Here is a 15553-nt window from a genome sequence, read left to right on the forward strand (position 1 = left end):
TGGAAGGAATGATGCTGAAGCTGAAACTCCAATACTTTGGCCACCTCATGCGAAGAGTTGACTCATTGGAAAAGACTCTGATGCTGGGAGGGATTGGGGGCAGGAGGAGAAGGGGACGACAGAGGATGAGATGGCTGGATGGCATCACTGACTAGATGGATGTGAGTCTGAGTGAATCTTGGGAGCTGGCAATGGACAGGGAGGCCTGGCGTGCTGCGATTCATGGGGTCGCAAAGAGCTGGACACGACTAAGTGACTGATCTGATCTGATAGACAATTTACCTGGCTAGCCAGCTCCTGGAATTTCAAAAAACTGTATGTACTATTATATTTTTGGGAGTAGAGAGGCTATGAGTAGAATGTGAAGTGGTCATTCCTTTTTACTTATATGCTGTTAATATGTGTAAGACCACAGCCATGACATTTTCCAATATTTTTTCTTTTTTAAAATTCAGTTTAAATTTGGATTACATGTTTCCAGTGATCTGTTCATTATGTTTCAATAAGTGATAGTCTGCTTCCCCTTCTTATGTTAATCAGTATAGATGAAGGCATCTCTATTTTACTCTCATTCTCTCAAGAAATCTTAGCCACTCAATTGCCTGAGTTTGTCAAATGTCTAATGTATCTACACAGGGATTTTAGCTGTTATAGAGATTAGGGAAGAAAATACATTGTAAAAGCAATGTCTATTCTTGAAAAACTTTAGACCTGACATGGGATTTGACCAACTAGACACATGTGAGACACACTGTAGAAATAATGAGCAACAATAAATAAAAGTTATAATGGTAGCCTTTGATAATATACTAAAACTTGTAGACTTAAACCAGTATTTCAGAGGGAAAAAAATTATTAATAAAACATTAACTTTGTATTTTCCAAATGTTCCTTTTTAGTCATATATGTAACTCTATAATCAGAAAAAAATGTGTTTTTTTTAAAACATTAAAAGGTAATTAAAACAAGTGAAATTTAAACAGTTTTTCAAGTTAGAGTATCAGAGATGTTGCTAAGTGCACAGAGATAGTCACTAGAATCTCCTTGATAGATAATTGTGCCTAGAAAAAGATAATTAAACTGTTTTCTAACTAAAGTAGGAGTGCATGTGTGATAGAGAGAGAGGACTGTTGTACAATGATCTTTTTTGGTCTTGAATTACTCAAAACACATTTCCATATATGCAAAGGGTAATGTGTGGGTAAGAACTGGCTTCTGGCAGTTACATCAGTTACATTATTTACATCAGGCAGATGTGGCTTGATGTAAATAATGGGAAAGTACTCATACAATGGGAAATACAAATGAACAGCATGAATTTATGCATCATTTGCTTTAGCGTTAATACATATTTTTATTCTATTGATTTAAAATCATTACTTGCTTAGCTTAGATATAAATGCTTGCTTGTGGTACATTTTTTTGGAATGGCTATGTTACCAAAATTTCTGTTTTGTTACTAATTTAGTAGACTTCAGCGAGTCAAAGATCCCACTATTATATACTATTAACATATCAATGATTTTAAGATGCCAACCAAAATGAGAGATGTTAATATGTGTCAAATATAAAGGCATGCATTTTAGAATTGTGGAAATGAGGAAATGTCCATGATGCATATTTATGTTTTCTGTTAGAGGTGCATGTTTTAATTTTTTTCTGGACAATTCCTTATGCTCATATTACTGGTATTAGTAGTGGTTTCCCTGGTGGCTCAGATGGCAAAGCATCTGTTGTCAATGCAGGAGACCTGGGTTCAACCCCTGGGTCAGGAAGATCCCCTGAAAAAAGGAACAGCAACCACTCCAGCACTCTTGCCTGGAAAATCCCATGGACAGAGGAGCCTGATAGGTTACAGTCCATGGAGTCGCAAAGAGTCGGACACGACTGAGCAACTTCACTTCACTGGTATTAGGCAATTAGGCAAACCTATAACTGATACAGTTAAACCAGACCTACAAATATTCTATTTTCTAGGTCATATTAGAAACCAAAATCTGAGGGCTTATTACCAGACTGGGAAAATGACATATTTTTTCTATTAAATTGTCTTATCCATTTTATTCAATAGAATTTTATACAATACTCTGTAATATTTTCAAGCAACAATGTGCCACTATCCTTAGAATATTAAACAAAAATTGTTTTACCTTTCGTGACTAGACCAAACACTAGAATATAGTTAGTAGTTCTGTGGGGAATTTGTAGTATTCTGCATAATGAATGAAGTCATTTAAGCCCCTATGATAAAATCCACCTGACTGCTCAAAAGGTTAAATGTGTATAAAAAAGCTGCTATTTTGCTATGCTAGAAAGAAGAGTTAAAAGACACTAAATGAATTGTTTTTCCTTCTCAGATACAATTGTAAGTTTATTGCTTTTTTTGTGTTGTAAGTAACCTTTTCATGTGCAATCCACAGCACTATTTATTATTCATTAAAGAAGCTACCTCGACTAAAATATTGCTATAATTGAAGAATATTCAATAAATGGAAATTCATCATGAGTATGAAAGGAAGCAGGGTAAAAACAGGAAAAAGCAAAAGTTCTATGAGAATCCATGTGACATGGAAACAGGAACAAAAATAGAATGAGAAAGTAAAACAAGGGTCCAAGTAGTCCACAAGCCTTCTTTATGGTTTTGGTTCACATATAATCTTGAAAACAGCCTTCTTAAAAAGATGAATTGAATGACTATATTTTTCCTATGATCAAAAAAAGTCAGAAAAAATTACATCAGAGTAATGTTTCAAAAGTCTTAATGTCAATGACTATGTGTTCTATATTTTGACAGTTGTCTTAGCGTCTAACATAATGCCATCATCACAGTCCTGTTGCAAAAGATCTAGGTTGTTAGATGTCTAGTCATCTCCACCTTTTTATTCCAGTTCAGCACTTACAGATCTGTGCAAACTTATCCTCCTTAAAGAAAGAAGGCCAAATAAATGATGGAATCATATGAGTCTTAGAAGTGTAGACTGCTTAAAATAACTCTAGGTACACATAAACTATGAATTAAGAAGTAAATTCCAAAATAGACTTAATTATGTACTTAGTGACAATACGCTGATGCTTTGAAACTGATGTGATCACCAGTTAAAAATATTACTTAGTAGACTGGCATTCTTTTTTTCTCACATAATGAGCAATCCACATTATACTCTGTATTTGATGCTATGATTCCAGACAACTGGCAATTTTTTGTTAACTCATACACAAGGTGTATTCTTCTAAAGCAACTATATATATATATATATGTCAAATTCTAAATTGACTATAAAATAACTAATAACTAAATGATTTTAAAATTTTACACAGATTATAATTGGTCTTAAGAAAATTGGAAAGGCCCTGGTTAAAAAGTAGATTGGATGCTTTCAACTTCAGACTGTAGTCCCTGGGCAGGAGGGATGTTCTTGAGTGTATCTTTTTTTGTCTTTTAAATATGGATTAATATCCATATCTAACTTCAAATATATCACTTCTCTATAGGATTAGCAAACTTTCTGAACCTGCATTGTTGGTGCGAAGCAGCAATGCATTCAATAATAACTCTGCTGTTAAAACGCCTGTAAACACAATGACAAAAATGTGGCTTAACAGTATCATCTTCTGCTATTTTACTTATATTTTTTATACATGGAGTTAGAGAACCAAACTCAGAAGCATGGCTAGAAATGGACATTCAATGAAAATGGATCATTAGTAGATTTCATTTCCTAAAGCTTCGTGAATATTATCCCAGAGGATAAAATATCTTTTGAAACCAAAAAGCCAGTAACTCAGGATTCTGAATCTTCTCTGCACTATGGATACTTTCATCAGTCTTGTGACGCCTAGAGGCCCTTCTCAGAATAATAATGCTTTTCAGTTCACGAAATGAAATAAACAGAAGCACAAAGTAATTATCAAAATATTTTAAAATGTGTGATATAATAACATGCACGCTCATCTATTAAAATGTTAAATAACAGAGGTGGTGGCAGGACCACTAGAGTTTCTTATTAGTGAAAACTGTAAATGGTATTTTCAGTGATGTACAACAAGATAATGTGGTATGAAAATAACTGTGGTTTCTGTTAGTGACAAAGTCATTGGTGCTGCTAATGCAATGATTCATTGTTATCTACATCTGTAATGGATGGAAATTCTAAGTTTCAGAGAGCTATTAGGAAAAAAGAAACATACAATTTTTGTTTCCTCATCAAAAAACACAGACACCCTGAATTCTAGCTATCCCTGAGGGTCCTGTAGCCTTGGTCAAAAACTTCACATTAAGCACTTAAAGGGGATGGGGCTAAGAGCATCCTTTATATAAATCCCTGTAGGAAAGTGCTCATGTTTTGTTATACTGAAAGCTATTAACAATGGTAGAATTGAGGAATAATTCTAATGGGAAAGGAAAAGGCATTATCAAGTTACTGCTGAGTGGATATGAAGCAACATTTATATATGAAATAGCCAGGTTATGGATGTTCAAAAAAATTGTGTGTCTTCCTGAGTGTACCAAAAAATATAAATTGAATTTTATTTTGAACAAACTACCACAAATATCCTTGGATTTTTTGGAGCTAGGAGGCACGGTTTCAACTCTTTGGTGTTTTGTAGTTAGATAATAGTGCTGAGTATTTATAGGCTCCCTTATATAACTATATTCTATTCACTTTTCTTGTCAGAATAGTTTATTTTCTGTCCCTGCTCCTGTTTTCCTTGAATTTTAGTATTGAATTTACTGACTTTGCTCTGGCTCTACTTCTTTTTATAGAACCATATTCCTCCAGTTCAATTTATTTTTAAGTTGGATACTTTATGTGTCCATTCCCTTTAGAGCTCTAAAAAGAATGTGTATTATTGACCAGATAAAGCTATTAAAGTAACTATCATGAAACTTATTTTTAGGTCCTTGGCCACCTTAATGGCTCTTTGGGGTTTAAGATATGCTCAAAGTTGAGCATTCCATACCCTGGGAGGAGCAGTCTGTGGCTATTATTTCTTCCTTAACACCTGTTCCATATGGAAGAGGTGAAATTTGGCATTCTCTCTACCACCCACCACACTTATTTCAGGACTATTAATGATTACAGGATCTAAATTTTTTTCAAAAGTGTCTTTTCTTAGGTATCCATCTCCCTGACCAGCTCCTATTCTGGAAACATTATTTTCTTTGCCCTCTCTACATCTTTATTTTCTACTTCTCTGATGACTCTCTTTTTGTCCCTTTGCAGATAGAATTGCTTTATGTTAAAGTCTATGTTAGCAATCTTGTACTCTTTATTTTTTTTAATTTCTCCTTTGGCACTAATATTAAACCTTACCACTTCTCCATTCTCATCTGATTCTTGAATCTGAGTCTGTGTTACAAGTGATTCCTTGAGTTATCATTCACATTTTTATAACTGCCAGTCCTAGCTTACCATGATGTGCCAGTTGCACCTACCATTCAATATGACTATGCAGGAAAGAAATTTATTGGAATCCTCTCCTTCAGGTGAAGAAAAATGCTTTGAAGATGAAACTCAAAACATATACGAGGCTCTTTGTGCTACATGCTGCTGGAAGGTATCACTTCCAAGGGTGCAGTTGTACCTGACAACTGCAGCCAGTGGCATGCCAGGGGTTGCTGTCCAGCCCAACTCAGCTCCATGGTTGCCAGTAAAATTTTATTGGTACTATTTGAAACCCTTTGGATTTCAGGAAATCCTGGAAAACTTTGCACATTTGATAAAAGATTAGATATCATCTATGTTCTTTTCTTTCTCCTGAGAAAAGTGTCTCTGCTATTCAGTGAATTTGATTTAAAAAAAAAACCAGTGATTTATGCCTGTAATTTTCCCATGATGAAATAACCATTTCAGCCTCACTCTGATAATCAGACCCCAAATTTCACCTAAGCACCCCAAAATGCCATGGTACACATGTAAAGAATAATGACTAGCCCACAAATTACATCTTAACCATGTTTCAACTTGCAAGTCATAGAATGACTTCTTTTCTAGTAGTTTTCCTATAGGAGATTTTTGTCTATAGTGCCATATTTTATTTGAGTTCTTTTTTTTTTTCAAGGGTAAGGATGGGGTGATAATTGAAAAGATTGATATTTACGGTCTGAGAAAAATGTGGTATTTCTCAATCATATATTACAGTTTTAAATGCTACAAAGATGACATCACATTATCCCGTTCCCAAACTTTCTTGATCTCTGCATACTTTATCTGCCTTTTTAGAGATAGGGATATATTAGAATGAGTTTCAGTTTGGAGAATAAATGCAAAATTAATTTTGATCCCTGAACATATGCTATTAAGTGCATAATGGGAATGTTACATAATTTGAAAAACAATAAAGTCTTCTTGAATGTTTCAGTAATTATTTGTAATGAAATACAAAACTGTCAGGTAATGAGAATCTGATTCAATTTGTTAGATGTATTTAGTAAGTCCTAGGGGATCTATTTGAGCATTCTGCAGATATTTTTACATCTTTCTTTTATTCGATTATCACTTTAAGGTACAGCAGGTGAACTTTCAAAGTGTGACATCTCTGTACAAAATTGTTGGGCAACATTTGGAAAAATATACCCAGAGGCATCTGATTGAAAATGGAACTTCTGTGTCAGACACATAAAATCCAATTTGGTTTTGTCATTAAGTCAATTTTTTGTGTTTATTGTTGCAAAGACTTCATCCTGCAGTAATGTCGGAGTCATTTCTTCCCTTGAGGGCTATTGATATACTTGTACAGTATTCTGGATTTTTTGTACTTATTGTCAGGTCTTTGTAAAGAATGTGAGAAACTACGTTAAATAATTATCCATGTTCAAGTATTTATAGTTATGGTTACTTCCATTTATATCGCTATATATTTATGGGTAGATTTTAAATATTGTGTATCTTGGATTTAACAATATACAATTAATCTTAAATATAAAACTTCCACCAACCCATAGTTACTTTTTCCTTTTTTTCAATGTTCACAGAAGGTGAGAGCCTAAGGTAAGCTGCCCTTTTCCTGTCCTATTGGAGTTCTGAATTAATTCCTATTCTATGTATTCAAGGAAAGTAACCTTACGTTGATATTAGGCAATGATTTCAAAGGCAAAAAGCACTGCTAAAGTACCATTTCAAAATTCTAAAACAGAGCAGACTTTTTTAATCTGGAATAAAACCAGATTTAGCATTAATGACTATTATTCTTTGCTTTTCATTGATTTCTTGCTATACATACAAAAGCTAAAGTCTATTTTGTTGTTTTAAAAATCCCTTGTGGGCACACAAAATAGTTTGTGAGATGATTATTATAATCCTTAAATATTTTTTCCATCAGCTGGTCTTAACCCCGTATTGTCAAAGCTTAAAAGGCAAATGATCATCCTAAAAACCCCATCAGATGATTATTACACAGCAATCATAACTCATCCACTTAATATTTGTCTTCATATTAAACAAAGAGCCTGTTTATCCTTGAGCATATTGTCCTTCTTGTGAAATCCTCATTTCGACAGCCCGCCCTCTGTTTGGTACCTACTATTATGCTCCTCTGGCCTCAGTTCAAATGTCATTTCCTTAAACTTCCCCAAACAGAACAGGTGCTCCATCGTGGCTCCTTCTTCATTCACAGTGCTCAGGATGTTTTGTAATCAGCTATTATGTAATTCTTGCTTTTCTTTCCCATTAATCTGCATACTCCACAAGAACAGGAACTGAATTTAACCGCTATTGTTGCTCCAGCTGTAGTGGGTGGCTACTGCTGGATCTAGGTTGGTGAATGAATTAATTCATACATTTTCTGAAAATTCTGTACATAATTAAGAAAAAAAATCAATAAATATCTGTGGCTAGTTTATTTACTGAACACCTAGTTGAATACTTTCACTATAATACTCGACTTACACAATTTTCTTATTAAATTTATGTGTCTTAATTCTCATTTTCATTTCTTTATAAACACTTATTATTTTTAAAACTCTTTATTTTAATCAGAATCTCTTATATTTTGCCTTTGGATCTATGTAATATCTGGATATAGCAGACTAGGAATTTAGTGTTATATAGGATAAAACTATAATCTCTGACCATCTATAGTAGATAAGAAAATACTGAAATTATTTGCTCCACTGTTTCTGTTCACCATTCACTAAAATACATGATCAAATAACAGCGGCATCTTAACAATAATTGCAAACAAAAAAACGTAAACAAATGAAATTTGGTATTTGTGGTTCAGAGTATGTTATGATGTCATATTTTTCAAAAACTAAAGCAACTCTTATCCCCTATAATGGTTTTGGTTGAATTAATAATATTTGTTTATTAAAAATTCTGCTAATGTCATTGCTGCTACTGCTAAGTCACTTCAGTCGTGTCCGACTCTGTGCGACCCCATAGACCGCAGCCCACCAGGCTCCCCTGTCCCTGGGATTCTCCAGGCAAGAACACTGGAGTGGGTTGCCATTTCCTTCTCCAATGCATGAAAGTGAAGAGTGAAAGTGAAGGCAGTGGCACCCCACTCCAGTACTCTTGCCTGGAAAATCCCATGGACAGAGGAGCCTGGGAGGCTGCAGTCCATGGGGTCGCTAAGAGTCAGACACGACTGAGCGACTTCACTTTCACTCTTCACTGCTAATGTCACTGGATTTCCTAAATTAATGTACTTGTAAAACATGGTATGCAATGCATTAAAAATCTGACTTCTATACATTTTGTTCTCAATACACACAGTCAATTGCTAAAGATAGGTAGTACTTTAAAATTTAAAAAAAAATTATAACAAGAAAAAGGGGACTAAACTAGCATTAGCTTTTTTTTAAGTAATTCAAAATCATTGTGTCTATTTATTTACGTAATTATTTGCTTATCTACAACATGTATTGACCTATGTAGTTTACTAAATAGTTTACATATGCTCCTAATTTTAATCTAGTCATCAATTTAAACCAAAAAGTGCTATTCATTCTATTTATAGATGAAGAATCTATATGCTATTCAGACATAGAGTTATAAAGGTAACAAGCCAGGATCTAAACCTCAATTCTACAAAGAGAAAAAGGCAGAGTTTAAACCTCAATTCTATTTGAATTCAAAGCCTATGTTCTTTCCTCTTACTCTGCAGCCACTTGTCAAGGCCACTCGAGTGAAAGTGTTCTTAAAGTGTACTGTGTAGTAAACAGTGTTCCTTTCACCCGCCAAAGGGCAGGATCGATCATGCTTGGGAGGACAGGCTATGCAGATGCAATAAGACCAGGATCTGAACTTTACTAGCCATGTGAACCTACACAAATTATTTCATCTCTCAGGAGCTCAGTTTTTTCTATAAAATGGAGCCAATGATAAACAGAATCTACAACAAAGAGTGTTAAGAGGCTCAAATAAGTTGTTATTTAAAGTACTTAGAAGAGTGCTTGGCTCATAGTAAAATTAAAATCAACATTATCATATAACAGTTGGTGACAAAATTTTAAGATAAGTTGACAGTTTTTATTTACAAGTTTGTCTTTCAAAAGCAATAATTAATTGTTGAGCATATAATAATGGAGATGACATTATTCACTTATCAAATGTTTTATCAATTTTAACAGCATAAGTCTTCACTTATAATTCAAGTGTACTTGGCAGCATACATTGATTTCAAAAGAAAAAACACATATATACATCTATCTAGCATATGTTTGTGTATTTGTAAATACTAGTTCATTTATAATGAAGGCTTAAAGAGTTACAGCTGCTCAAAAGTGAAGATACAGAAATATTAATCTATAGTTTTCAAACTCTATTCACATGTATCATTACCTTTTGCCCTTATTAGTTTATAGATGGAATTCCTAAAGTACTATAGAATTATCTAGATTATTTCACTAAATTAAAAAAAAAACTGAATAATTTTGACTTTTAGAAACATCACTTTCTCCTCAGTTGAAGATTTTAGTTTTGATTTTTAATAAAATGCTCTGAAATCCTCCAAGTCATAATACTTTCTGGCATAATAGTTTGGGGATGCTGTATTATAAGGGCTCCCTTGGTGACTATTTTAATTTCCAGAAATAGTATCAGTAATGGAAATGAATTTGAGTGCCATTCCTGAAGTTTAATCATGTCACATTTAAACACCCAGAAGGGAACTGTATACAGTTACTGTCAGCCACATAAGCCCCCCAGATGAAAATAATAAAAGTTATTTTTAGATAGTTAACTAAAGTGCTATCAATTTCCATTGAATTTACTTTAAACATCATGTTCTGTTAATCCTACATGACAAAGCATATCTATTCTCCTGAGAACAGGTTTCTCATTCCAGTTCATCATCCTTGTCCTTTGAAGATGTTTATAAAAATGGCCATGTGAACACTTGAATTTATTTAAAAGAAACAAGGGAATATAAATTAGAACTTAAATTGGAAGAATATCTGTAATACTGTAATAGGTGTTAAGTGTGTGCTCAGTCACTTTAGTCAGGTCTGACTCTTTGAGATCCCATGGACTGTAGCCCATCAGGCTCTTCTGTCCATGGGATTTTCCCAGCAAGAATTCTGGAGTGGGTTGCCATTTCCTCCTCCAGGGACTCTTCCCAACCCAGGGATCGAACTCAGGTCTCCTGCAGCTCCTGCATTACAGGCGGGTTTTTTTTTTTCAACCACTGAGCTACCAGGGAAGCCCCATTAGGTGCTATGGGAACATCTTAAAAATTTTCACATATCAATCAAAAGTAGCTCCAATTAAAATAAAAATAATCAAAGTTAATCAAATGCCCTGTGGTAAAAAAAAAAAGATAAAACTAAAAAATAATTGAGATCTTTCAAAGTCAATGACAAGCTCTATGAATCATAACTGGAAATCTAAACTGAAATTATATAAATCAGATGTATAATTGCCTTAACTCACCCACAGATATTAGGAAATAATGTGTTAAAATTATAAGTACATTCTTTGCCAAGTATTAAAACACTTGTTAACATATGAACTAATTATATTGTTACAGAAAATGTTTAACAGGTGACTGATACACATAATAATTATTACCACAAAATTAAGCATTATCTTATAATAGACCTAGATATAAATTTATTCCTTACAAACTAAAAGTACTTAATAGCTGTATTAATTAAAGATATACATTATGAAAAATAATTCACATAACAATTTAAAAAATAATATTAAACTCTCATCTCAACATAAATGCCTTGCCTTTAATTATTTAAATGAAAATGAATGAATAAATGAATTTATACTTAGGTTTTTAAAATGTAGGATATCATTAATATTAAAAATATTTCATTTAATTACACTGAAAATCAGTCATAATAAATTGCTTAAAATTGAAAGTATGGTAAAAATGAGGAAAAGGCAAAGAAAAAGCTAAGGACTGAAAAAAAAATCTTTTGATGATAAGCATATAGATATCAAGATCAGTCTCTCTACACAGTGAGAAATGCAACCTCCAAAATTACCACTTTTATATTTTGATATAAGGCTTGCTAGTAGTAGTAGCAGCTGATAAGATCATAGTATCATATGCCTGCTGATTTTTTGAAATGAGTGAGAAGTAAATAAGTGATCTCAGATAAACTATCAAGATGCCTGCATGCAGAAATGGCCTAAAATGAGAAACTCTTATTTCAAGTTCATTTGCATACTGCTGCTGCTAAGTCACTTCAGTCGTGTCCGACTCTGTTTGACCCCATAGACGGCAGCCCATCAAGCTCCCCCGTCCCTGGGATTCTCCAGGCAAGAACACTGGAGTGGGTTGCCATGTCCTTCTCTAATGCATGAAAGTGAAAAGTGAAAATGAAGTCGCTCAGTCGTGTCTGACCCTCAGCGACCCCATGGACTGTAGCCCACCAGGCTCCTCCGTCCATGCATAACCCCATTGCAAAATATACCAGATCTCAATAAACCCATCAGTACAATTAAGAAGGAAGTAGATATCTGTCAACTATACTTCAATATAAAATCAAAATTTTAAAAAGGCAGAAGTGGTACAAGTGAGGCGAATGTAAGTGCAGGAGCCCCAGTGAGACTGAAGACAATTTAAATGTGAACACAAGGACAACAGCATTTTGGTATGGATGCCCTCTAACCCTTCCCTCCCCCACCCCCTCACCCCTGCACCCCTACACCAGTTCCCTGCCTTGCCAAGCACTTAATCTCCATCATTCTCTCTTCCCTCTCTCACATGAAATATCTGCTGAAACAAATGGCTTGTCTCCCATTATTGCAGGTATAAACTGACCTTGTGGTATTCCTACAGGACAGCATACAAAGCCTGAAGAAAGTTTATCAATCTTAACTTCAGAGTGGACGTGAGCAAATTGGTTATAATCTCTGTAATGTCAACTCCCAAGATCCTAAACTCAATCAACTGGGAGCTGGCACTAGCTGTAACCTGCAGGTACTTCTATATTGCGTGTAGTCAGGGGATGGTCTAAGTTTTCAGTGTGTAGCACTAAATCATCACTGTGGCAAGGTGCACTTTCTTACTCTGGATTTTCTAAACATTATAAAAAGCCACACAAAAAAGCAAAACCATATATCCTCAGGATCAAAGACAATGGGAAGAATCAGAATCCTTATTACATATTCTTATAAATCAATGCTATAAAAACAAATACCCCAAGAGGAACATATTTTACAGTGTACCTTACGTGACCCTTTTTGATCCCTGTCAAGGCACAGAGATGAAGAAGGAAACAGCAGAATGTCAGAGAATATGATAGATAATGGGAGGCACCTCACTGTCACATTCATGTCAGAAAGCAGTCTGGATTTACATATAGATATTATATAGAGACAAAACCAAGTCAAAGAAAAACAAAATTTTGTTAAATACAGTAGCAAAAACTAATTGGAAGACGCTAGATGCAAGCTGGGGGCAATTAAGCTCGAAGCCTATTTTGATACATCCTTCTTAATCTATCAGGTTTCTTTCTTTTCAGGGGTACTTTCACATGTGGTGACTTCAGTAATTGCTAATGGAGGGATGCACAAGCTTTAGTCATCGGTTTCACTTTCTAGCTCACATCCTTCCTTTTTCAATGGGTGGAGGTGACGGAATTCCACCTGAGCTATTTCAAATTGTAGTGTGGAAGAAGACTCTTGAGAGTCCCTTGAAGAGTAAGGAGATCAAACCAGTCAATTCTAAAGGAAATCAACCCTGAATATTCATTGGAAGGACTGATGATGAAGCTCCAATACTTTGGCCACCTAATGGGAAGATCTGACTCATTAAAAAACACCCTGATGCTGGGAAATACTGAGGGCAAGAGGAGAAGAGGGTGACAGAGGACGAGATGATTGCATGTCATTAGTGACTCAACGGACTGAGTTGGAGCAAACTCCGGAAGACAGGGAAGGACAGGGAAGCCTGGTGTGCTATATAGTCCATGGGGACAAAGAGTCAGACACGACTGAGTTACTGAACAACAATAACAGGCAACCAACTGGCTGTCTAGTTGCTCCTTGATCAATACAGGTGGCAAAGGCTCACTAGGCAGTATATTCAGGTCCCATGAACCACATGTTCATGCAAGAGCTGGGCCTGGGTGGGCCAAGGACTACTTGAAACTGAATTTAACTTAGTGGGAGGTTAGTTAAACTCTTTGTAGGAAGGTTGCTAGGTTAGTTGCCTGGATGGCTATGGTTTATTCAGAATAATCTGCTTACTCAGACTCTCCTTTCCTTCCATTCATCCATGCTTGAACCTCCCTTTATTAACTTGTTCTCCGTGTCCTTCTCCAATTATTTTTATTTTTTAACTAGTTTTATTTATTTATGACTGTGCTTAGTCCTCACTGCTGTGCAGGCTTTTCTCTTTTTGTGGCCGTGGGGGCTACTCTCTAGCTGCAAGGAGCAGGCTTCTCATTGCGGTTCCTTCTCTTGTCGTGGAGCACAGGCTCTAGGGCCTATGAGTACATATGTAGTTGCGGCTCCAGAGATTGTGAGCACAGGATCAATAGCTGTGGCACACGAGCTTAGTTGGCTTCACGGCCTGTGGGATCTTCCCGAATCAGGGATTGAACCAGTGTCTCCTGCATTGTCAGGTGGATTCTTTACCACTGAGCTCCCAGAGAAGCACCCTCCAATTATTTTCAAGCTTAGAAAAATTTTGCTCAATCTCAAGTATTTCTTTGATATTAACAACTTCGTCATTTTCATGAAGATTTTCAGGACCAGGGTGATGAGAATCCCCAGATCATTTTGTTTAAATACATAACCCAAATTAATTCTTCAATAACTTGCCTTGTTTTATTTTATAAATTACCGTTGTCAATGGGAATAAAGAGAGGGAAAGTGAGAAATAAAATTGTTACTCTGGCTAAAGAGAAAGAGAAGAGAAAGAGGGAGAGAGGGATGGAGTGAGTGTATGCGTGTGTGTGTATGTGTGTGTATAAGAGAGAGTAGAGGTGGAAGGTGCTTCCAAGTTTACCATGTTCAGCTCTATCCACAGAGACATCTTGATTTAGAGAAAAATATACAGAATTTGGAATCTTAAGACCTGATTCTAGATTCCTTTCAGTTCTGCTTTTGGCACTAACTTTGAGAGCCTGGGAAAACCACAAAGCCCACGTGTCTTAGTTTCCATGTCTGAATTCTCATCTGCATTTGCATTCTCAACTTGCAGAATGTTACAATGCTCTAACATCATTATATACATCAAAGCCATAGCACTATGAAGTTCTATAAATGTCCAACAATTAATAAACTACACCACTACTGTTCTCATTAGCAAGTATTTGTGCCCAATTCTGATCTCCTTCCACCAACTATAATCCCGTTATTACCTCTCCCTACTTTTTGTTTGTTTGTTTTCGGAAAGGTGGGATGCTCTGTGCTTCATGGTAAACACTTCAGGCAAATTATTGTCCTATAATTTGATCCATCATTTCAAGACCTTACAGACTTAGGCTTCCAAGAAGACAAATAAATGGCCTATCTTACTAATAGATAGGCCACCTTAACATGAATCCTCATTAATCTCTACCTTTTATTTGTGACCAAGGTTCTCTGTTTAGAATGCTCTGAATTTATTGTTTGAACCAGAATAACCAGCCTGGGAGGAAATTAGGTCCTATATATACTCAAAAGCCAAAATGAGGCTCATAAAAGTGATGCACTTGTGTCTTTACGGAACTGTTGAGCTCCTTTGAGGTCACAAGGTATCCACTATCCCTACCACTCGCATCCCTATCACGCTCCGAGACCCATCCAGGAGTATATATGTACACTAACAACATTTGATTGTTATCGTATTTGATAACAACAAATATCAATTGTTATCATATTTGGTAACAACAAATATGAAATGCACATTTCAATATATTATAAACCCCAGAAGCAATTACTGATTTTGACCCAAATTCCATAATAAGTGAAAGTGATGCAAACAGAGGATATATATACATATATAGATATTCATATATATGTGAATACTTACTGTACTGACAATTTCTTCCCATGAATTCTCCTGGGCACTCACAGGAATAGTTAGCAACAAGGTCTGTACATATCCCACCATTTTTGCAGGGCTCAGCTTCGCATTCATTTATATCTGAGGAAAATAGGAA

At 35.3% G+C, this 15553-nt stretch overlaps 1 protein-coding gene across 2 annotated transcripts in view; it reads right to left on the bottom strand.

The window, feature by feature from the left end:
- EDIL3 (EGF-like repeats and discoidin I-like domains 3) overlaps positions 1-15553 on the bottom strand; it is a 486664-nt gene that overhangs the window by 207397 nt on the left and 263714 nt on the right. For both annotated transcript variants that reach the window (XM_010863387.1, XM_010863386.1), the window contains one exon: positions 15424-15537. In XM_010863387.1, coding sequence (XP_010861689.1) covers positions 15424-15537 — 114 coding nt within the window. The remainder of the gene's footprint in view (positions 1-15423; positions 15538-15553) is intronic.

This window comes from Bison bison, unplaced genomic scaffold (assembly GCF_000754665.1).
Source record: "Bison bison bison isolate TAMUID 2011002044 unplaced genomic scaffold, Bison_UMD1.0 scf7180017864490, whole genome shotgun sequence".
NCBI classification, from domain to species: Eukaryota; Metazoa; Chordata; class Mammalia; order Artiodactyla; family Bovidae; genus Bison; species Bison bison.